At 33.1% G+C, this 9,604-nt stretch overlaps 1 protein-coding gene across 1 annotated transcript; it reads left to right on the forward strand.

Annotated features, from left to right (window-relative positions):
* Positions 1 to 3,713: 3,713 nt before the first annotated feature.
* LOAG_09846 (hypothetical protein) lies at positions 3,714 to 6,558 on the forward strand (the record flags this gene model as incomplete). The annotated part of the gene is made up of 6 exons (XM_003145372.1): positions 3,714 to 3,798; positions 4,163 to 4,209; positions 5,155 to 5,202; positions 5,613 to 5,715; positions 6,255 to 6,276; positions 6,462 to 6,558. The coding sequence occupies 6 exons, from the start codon at positions 3,714 to 3,716 to the stop codon at positions 6,556 to 6,558; spliced, it is 402 nt and encodes a 133-aa protein (XP_003145420.1).
* Between the last annotated feature and the right edge of the window lie 3,046 nt (positions 6,559 to 9,604).

Genomic DNA, 9,604 nt, shown 5'->3' on the forward strand with positions numbered 1-9,604 from the left:
TAGAATGCAATTTTTTCATTTTGACATTAGTTATTATTTCTGAATGCTTCAACATGTTTAGCGCTCGGAATAATTTTCGCTTATCTTCAGATCATTGTAGCAAATAATCTTTCTAAAAGACATTGCTTAAATTTTCTTAGCAACAGGTATCTTGAAGGTAAATGAGATAATTTTTGATAACTGTGATACCAATTTTTATTACTTAACGGTCAAAAGTATTCCAAGCTCTAATTTCTATCAGCAGATCTCTCATTGCCATATGCAATGATAAGGGGAAGTGATATTATGGCCAAATCCTACATAGAATACTTAAGTTATTCTTCCATATTCTATGTTACTATACTCTCTGTTTATCTCTAACGATATACGAACCCTCGCAAAAAGTACTGGAGAAGACTGATACGGTCAAGTATTGCTACAGTACTGCATATGCAATTCATAGTCTCTTCACTCTTCAATACAAACTCAACGCATTCGACTTCCTGAAATCGGAATTGCTAGGTAGATTCATTGATATTTGAAATGAAGACAATTTGGATTGCTAAAGAGCCTTTTTAATGATTTCATCACCAATGCAGGATATTTGTAACATGACTTATGAGACTTTTCAAGCTTACATCATCGTCATTATCTTTTTCAATATTCACTTTGATGCATTTTTGCAATGCCGGCGCGTGATATCATGTTACAAGAAAAAAATCCACATTCCATCAAATCAAAAAACAGATTCTCAATGCCAGATTCAGGTATGATTCCTAAGAAATGCAGTATCGGTCTTTCTGTTTGTCAGCAACGATTCTTCTCCGCCGAAGTTGAACTTACGACTTATTGGAATTATGATTAAGTGAGCTTTGCTAGTGATTTAGCGATTTAGCAACTATAAACCATCACAAATACAACGTATTTTCAAAAAGTTATCTTTCAGGTGATGCCATGCATTATTACTTCTAAGTTTAACATACTTTCTACCGATAAAATTGTCCAAGAATAAGAAGAAACGAGTGGCCTATCATGAGAGAATGACTGCACCATCTTTATGCTACTTTTGATGGTTTCATTTCTTTATGTATTGAATTACTTCGGAAATCATGGTTATTTCTAATGGTTTGTTACATTTGAAAAAATTTTGTCAAATTGGAAGCATTCTTTTGTGAGTAAATAATGTGCAGAATGAAAAGTATTATATAAGTGGGCAAATAGGCAAATCAATGTAATTTTAATGAACTAAGAAGGAAAAAAGGTGTAGATTTATTGGAATTGCAAGGAATCAAACAAACATGCAAATCAAGTAATCACAAAAATGTCAATCAGACAAACACATTTCTGATCAATCATCTGCAGATTCAAATTTCAGAAGAGAGAAGATTATTGTTGCATTGACATGACATTGCTGCATTATTGTAATGCGATAATTATCTTTTCATATTAATTTAATTAAGTCATCGTTTTTTTAATCTTCAGTTATGTCTATTTTCTATGACAATTAGTAGCAACTGAGTAATTTTTGAGATAAATTCATTTTTAATAAGTAATATAAGTTTTCATTTCCAAGTATTTATAACGATCGTCGATATACTTGATGTTTATCAACTGTTATGTTGACTTTATCGATCAATTTCTGTATATGTAATCGTTATCGTCGAACATTCCATTCCATACTATCTCGTTTCAAATAGGTTAACATTTGATAGATTCCATATATTTTAGATACTGTTTCAAAAATGTCTAATTGGAGAAGAGAGAATGATCACGAAAATTTATGAAAGTGAAAGTGGAACACTTTTTAATGGAATCATTGCTAACCACTATGAGCCATAATATTACAGAAGTATTATTGGAATGTCCAAAGGCAGATCTCATGTCGGCTTCCCTTTGAACAATTAACTTTCAAAAAATTAATAAGCTTCTTGTTTAGTTCTAGTTTAAACAAGAATCCCTCACATGAATAAGTACTAAATTTAGGATGCTATTTCTACTTGTTTAGGGTTTTTTTTTTAGGAGGCTTGTTCTGCTGATTGTAATAAATCAATTCATAGCTTCTTACACCGAAACAAAATTGGAAGTTTCTTGAGAGTGAGAAAAAATAGTTCTAGGAGTTCTGAAGATGGACACAATCCGGAAACAATATTTCAGGACAATCAGGAAATCAGACAGTAAGTAATTGGAAGTATTAATCTGTTCTAAAAGCTGGGAAAATGCTCTAATCTTACTTGAAGCAGTATACTATGAAAACGAACCAAAGCAGTATAGACGAAATTGATAATAGGGTGTTCAGAAAATGGCAGAATAATAATGAAAGACTACTGAAAGACGGTGAATAATTTCCCGTTTTTCTGTTGGTAGAAATTGCGGTGATTATTGTGAGAGTAATAATTTGACATAATTGAAATATTTAATAACACATGGTAAGAGCGTTCGATTGTGAAATTCGGCAGCATAGTGATTATGAAATAAAACAGTTTTTCTGAACAATTACTTTCATGTTTACTTTATTAGTGTTTTATTTATTACTCTTCTACTTTGTTCATTGATGGGAGAGCATTCCAAAGGATGAGAAAGAGTTAAAGCAGTTGAAAAAAATGGTTTGATTTTCTAATTGTTAAAAGGAAAACCGGTTTTGAATCAGTGACGTAATCGGTGGATGGTAATTAATTCAGTTGCTCTATAGCTAATGGCTTCTTTTATTGCAACAGTGGAAACAGGCAGGAGAATCCACCTTTCTTTTATCATATTGATGGATGGATTGTTTCCAATCAATTCCGCTTTTTGATTATCAGTAAAGGATACAAAGAAGATAAAAAGACATTCTTTTTAACACGGACAGTTATTTAATAAATTAAAAATTTACGCGAAATGCGCTTCTTTTTCAAGATAATGATTTAGTTGACAGTATCAACAACAGAGTGTCGTTTAAATGCAAACGGTGAATCATTAAAACTTATGAAGAAGGCGGAAACTGAAAAAAAACTGCAATTTAATTATTCATAACGAAAAGTGACGATGTCAAGGGAAATAACTCCTTTGGAAATTGTAATTAGCAGCATTTATTACTTCAACTTTGTATTATTTCAACATATTTTATGAAATTTCAAAAAAAAAAATATCAAGTGCCAGAACACAGACACAAGTTGAAATTGCGTGAACAGAGTCAGAAAAGTGCATTAAATTTTGAAACAAATGAATATTCATAATTAAAATTTCGAAGAATTTTATGACGAAAATGGAGTATCTCTCTGGATGTGGATTTACACGTAAAAAAATGTTGGAATGTTGTTTGTCCACTCCTCACAATCATGGGATGGTCGATGATACAAATTGCAATCGAGATTACTTTGGAAAAATGATTCAGGATTAAGGAACCACGACTGGCGATTTCGAAGCATAGAGACTACGTAACGAAGATAATTCTCATTTAAAATCATTTTTTTTTCAAAGTAAAATATCGAAGAAGTTATCCAAGAAATTATTTATATATTCAGATTTTTTTTTTTGTCAAACAGGAACTAACTATGTCATCCTTTTTTCCAGCCCTTGTCACAATGTCCGATTTAAAACTTTACATATATATCTATTTACAGCAAACCTGCTTCTTACATTGTTGATACAAGTTTCTTTACAGAAGAGAACTGCGCTATTTTTGTTATGTTGAAGTTTGAAAATGTACCGCAAACGCAAATGCATCAATTATGTAGGAAGCTCACATATGTTGACATATGTCGCGATACATTGATATGCAATGCAATTCGCCACAGAAGCAGTTGTGCGGACAGCAAAGCAATACCCACAGCAGTAACATCCGTTTCATTTAATTAAATAAGCGATAATCATGAAGGTCCTATGTGCCCAGGGCACTTCGCCCGTCTTTTTCTGTGTCTTCCATTTATCGCACAATGCCGCTTGGGAAGGATAGGCCAAACTAAATCAGCTGTCAGTCAGTGACATCAACCATCCTCGTTCGTTGCCATATATCTCGGCATACCAAGGTTACTACACTTCACCACTTCTCATATATCTATCTATTTTCATCTCATTATTGTTTTAGTTGTTCAGGAAATTAACAGCGCTATCTCATCCATGTCAGTTCCTTTTTTCCAATTTCCGTCTTCCGTGACATCAAAGCAAGATAAACAGCCAAATTGGAATGATCTCGGGAAGTTTTCAGGAATGGAAAAGGCAGTAAGGAATGTTTCACATTACCAGATACTTCAGGTAACTCAAGATTGGGAAGTGTTTCAAATTATTAGAGTCAGTAAGACGGCATGGTACCTATTGTAACAGTTGATTATTGTTTAAAAAACAAATATCGAGTACAACTCTGTATGGATTCTTTCCTTCCCCTTTCCAATTTCATATCACTGATCACCCAGATTGCTTCCTCGAACTAATCAAGATTATTTACCCAAAACTTCCTGCAGTACATATTACAATGCATTGGTATTGCTCGGTCTTTACGAGTCGAATTTATGTCTTTTCCGTCTTCGTAAATATGTTCCGGTAAATTGAAATTTCGTTGTTATGAATAAAATAAAGTCGATGGCATGCAGTGAATTTTGTATCCAAATTAGACTTCAACATCCTACTGAATCACAAAAAGCAAATTAGAGAACAAAATTTGATATTTTAAAATTCAGTCAATTCCCAGTAAATGTGCTCAAGAACCATTGAAAAAGATGAAAGAGGAATAAAATTTGAGATGCTTCTATTACATCATTTTAATATTTTCCCAAGATTTGCTAGTGATCTCTCAAAAAAGCCCCGAGAATCGAGAATATTACCGACAGACTAAAATGATCGTGAAAGAAGTTGCGAATTTTGATTCGGAAAAAAGAAAAAACAAAAGGAAAGAGTGAAACCAATTATGGTGCTTCTTGAGGCTTTATCTGTCTTTGTTTGAGTAATAGATTGAAAAAACGATCAAGCGAAAATGTCTCATTTCGGGAGTGAGGGAAAACTGATTAGACTGGTAAGAGCATACGTCTGCTAGCTATTGATAGTGCCATTATTGCGCTGCTGCTATTGCTACTGCCATTGCCACTGTTATTGGGAAATAGCCTTTTAAAGCGGATGTATAGACATGAGAATGGAAAGGTTTATGAAATGATAAGCCTCATTCGATGTATTACCCGGGTTCAACAATCGTAGACAATTTCGCAGGATGATCGTTTGGCTGCCACCATGATTTTACGGGAAGGCTATGAATCAGTGAGGATATCGTGCGCATTTGTTGAACCTCCTTTAAAATATTTAAATGTCATACAAATAAATTAGTCAGAAGGTGTATGTCCTAATAGTTCGCAAACTTTCCCAAAACCGATCCAATTATGTAGTCTGTACTGGTCCATCCCTCTGGTTCTCCATCTTCTTTCATCGAATTTTATCCAAGTTTATGAAGCTCCATTATTTGTTAAAGCATTTATCCTGGACGGAGGACGATGGTGTGATCCTACAAGTAACAGGGCCTCAACTAGTATCATTAAATATATGGAGCTCTATCTTTTCCATCCTTTCCTCATCACTCTTCATCCTGTAATAGGAGGAATGACAGATGAATCCTCTGAGAATAATAGGAAATATGGTTGGGGTTCTTCCTTTACTCAAGCTATTAATTGCAGGAAGGAATTGGTGATACTGTCATTCCTACTGGAAGTTCATTCCCTACTGGAAGATCATTCCGTTTCAATACTTTTCTTCTGAAGTTGATTCCATACGGCAAAGGTGTGTCTGTTCCCAATCGAATTCCAAATTGCAAACTATCCCGATGTTTTTGTCTTTGGCAAGTCAGGCAACGTAATCATCAAGTATTGATTCTAAAGTAAATTCGCAGCTATACGGAAAATTAGATAGATTATAAAATATTTTCCAATACAATTTTTATGCATTTAACTATTTCATTTCATACTAACTACTGCTTTTTCGTCACTTCTACATCGTTTGTTTTTGTGAATTTTCATGATACTTTCTTGCATTTTTTGGTTTTTCGGTAGATTTGTTAGCTAAATATTTTGTTTAGTGCTCAATTAGTAATCTTTAATCTTAATTCTATTATTTCTAATATTATACTATATCTTTACTAAGCAATTCCAGTTGTAACTAAAAGTAGAATTGTGAATTGACCTCTGTGACATATCGTTGAGTAATATGACTGATATTTAGACAATTTCATCAAGATAAGCAAGGAAATAAGGACTCATATGTTCTATTATGCAGCAAACAGCTATTATAACAGCCTCGAAGAGCTTTTGCCTCTTATTCAGGGATAATTAATGGTGGCGGTCGGTTGCCCAGCACTTACATTTGTCTCTTATCTGTTTTCTCCTACCTGGCTTCAATTTCATTTAATTCTTAACAATAAATATATCATAAATAAGGTATGACATCGACTTTGATCACATTATATTCGATTCATTATATACCAAAGAAGGCCAGAACAGGATTGAGAAATAAATGTCTATACTTTTCAGTACATTGCTTGTCCCCATCATATGGAGAGTTACTAACAAATGTACCGTGACACAAGATACACGTAATGCAATTCACGTAACTACCAGTTATAAGTAGGTAAGGTAAACAGGTATTTTTGAAACCGCAAAAAGACATTGCTAGCTTTGGTGATTAGTATAGAGTAAATAATTCCTACTTAAGACATCTCTGTGCAGTTGCAAAAAAAGAAACACAATCAGTTGTTTAATAATTAAAGACTAAGGAATGATTCTGTCCAAAAACTGCTCATCGTTTTTTGGATAATGCCAGCATCTCTCCCATCTTTTTTCTTGCAAATACCCATTTGGTCACACGGAAGAACCTGTGGCATCTGTCAAAATAACACTTTCATCAAGCCGATTCATCTGATAAAATTTGGGTCTCTTTTCTATTCAAGTCTAGATCAAGATGAATAACTTGGATAGAGATGGATGAAGCAACATGGTAGATACTATAGATGGATACAAATTCACAGGAACAATAATCCTTAGATGCATCATTTTGTAGTTTTATCAACAAAGACACTCAACAACACATAACTGACGACATTATGAAGAGTAATCAATTAACCAAACCCAATTTATTTTAAACTTTTTTCATTTTCCCTTTCTGATTCAAGCTACTACTGATCTCTCCGGATATTTTTCTCAGTTAAAATTTTTGGAAAGGCACAAAACAAAGTCAAACTTAGCATCGAATTTCAAGTCACCAAAATTCATTTTGCTTTTGTTCAATTTCTTCTCTTTCCCTCTGTCTACCCATAATATTTCATCTACCAAATACAAACATTTTCTATATACCATTCATCCAATTTAAATATAAAACTTTCAAATGTTTGCACTTTTTGTTTTTATTGAAAAATTATTTGGACTTAATCCATCACAATGTTCATATCCTTTCTACCCTACTACTGAATGGTCACTTTTCACTAGCAATACATTCTCTCAAATTACAGCCATTTTTGCAACTTTCAAAAAAATGAAAAAAAAAGAAAACAAACACTAATGATTATCTGTTATTAATATTCATCAATTTACAGAAACATATCTTTCACTAAGCGACTTGTTTGTGATCCTTCAAGCATTACTTCATTAAATAGTGATGAAAATTTGTAGCTCTCTTTTGCTCTTTTGATTGCCAACAAATAATGCTGGGCGGAAACCTTGATAGATCGTTCCAAAGACTAACACTTTCATTCATCTCAAAATTTCTTTCCTGTCGTGACTCCAACCACGACATTTTCCAATCATTTGGATTCCTTCTGTACGACATCGCATGAATAAATCATAAATTTCGCTTTCTTGCTTATCTTATTTTAAAACACTATAGTTAGAATCTTTTTTTAATTTAATTTTTATTAAATTTTAGAAAGGATGATTAAAATGCCTATTCAGTGATCACTTTTGTACTTAGTTTGTAAATCTTTTAGTACCTATTTAACACTTTATAAGCATTGTGTGTCACGAAAACTTGCAAAATGCAGATCTGAAGAATCGAAAGATTTGCCATCTTCCCTTTCACTAGGCCTTGCAATGCTTCAATTTTTATGATGCATGCACAAAAATTAGGATATTCGAGGGTATCCGGGGATATCCGAAACAGACATTAACTTGTATGAATAAAATAAGTATCTATTAACGGTACTCCTCCAATGCGATGAATCCAGTTGAATTATCTGGTCGTAATATTAGTACTCCCAATGAATCGCCTTTCCTTTTGCATCCATCACAATGAAAAGCAACAAGCAAAGAAATTGATTTGTTAAGCAATATTTGCCTACCTAAGTATACCCTTTCAAGCCTCTTTCTCTAATCTCTCAGTTCTTTGTTATTGGCTTAGTCTTATACCTATCTCATTTGTTTTAGAAAGATACCTTTATCTTATATCATTATTATATTGAAATTATTAATTATTTATTCCGTTCCATTAGTTGGGATACAAAATCTAAATCTATTCAAATTTTCTACAAAAAATTTCTCATCGTTACAGAATACTTTGGATTCGTTAAAGTAAAAGTAAGTAAAGTAAGTTATCAATATTTAAAAGTGTGATGGTATAGAACGGGATGTTAAGTGATAAGTAATGCTAATAAATTTATCGCATTTGATATCAACCGTATTGAATCTTTCGTTAGCCTCTGAAGTTGTTTTCACAGAAAACTTGCTCTGTCACCCTGTTCTTGACGTTTTCCACCCTTCAAATCATATTCTAATGTAGTTAATAATTTTTTTATCAGTAAATTAAATAGTCGCTACTTCGGTTTCACGCAGCCAGTTTATTCGATCAAATGCCAGGGGTGTCCTTTCTTCTTCTCATTAATGGTTCTCTTGGGAATAGGTATTCTCCAGTAATGACATTGAAATTAAAGCGATTGTTATTGCTTGAGAATACAAATTGTCAAAGAAAACCAAGCACCTGCCAGCATAACTTCCATTAATACCCGCTCATACATCATCCATCCATTTGTAAACCTAATTTCAATTGAAAACGTAATGCCATACTGTTTAATCTTAGTGCTGCTGAATGTTTCATTTTTCAGCCTGAGGAGAACAGATGCATGAATTCTTAGGGATAAATCGATAAAATATGTTCAAGCGTTATGCTGCTGGAAAGTTGCTGAAAATCTCACAGCTTGTGCAAATAACTTCGCTCGAGTTGTTTTATCCAATGAAGTACAATTGTTCTATATTTCAAATTAAAAATAAATTTGGAACTAGTGACTACCATCGTATGAGCATCCAATTTGAGTCTTTGGGAGAGATAGTATCACGAAATCATATGCCATGTCATTTGAAATTGAAAATTGTTCCTATACCTGCATTCATCACATATAGATTTTAAGTCCAATTTCCCTCTTCTTTGCAAAGTCAATAATGCGTAATTTTAATAGTAATAATCTTTCTAGTCTGTTAAACCAAAACATCATTTCAAACGAAATATGCTACAAGAGAGTATCCAGAAGATGTCATTTTTCTCAAGTGATATTACAAGATACTGCTTTGGTGCAAGTTGGAAGTTTCGCATTGACGCTGCGAACATTTGGTTAAGTTGGCTATTGATAGTACGAGGGATTCAAAACCAAAAGTTTTGGAAAAATTTCCCCTTATAATTGTGCGCATGTCAG

The sequence above is a fragment of the Loa loa genome (assembly GCF_000183805.2).
Source record: "Loa loa unplaced genomic scaffold supercont3.138, whole genome shotgun sequence".
Classification (NCBI taxonomy): Eukaryota; Metazoa; Nematoda; class Chromadorea; order Rhabditida; family Onchocercidae; genus Loa; species Loa loa.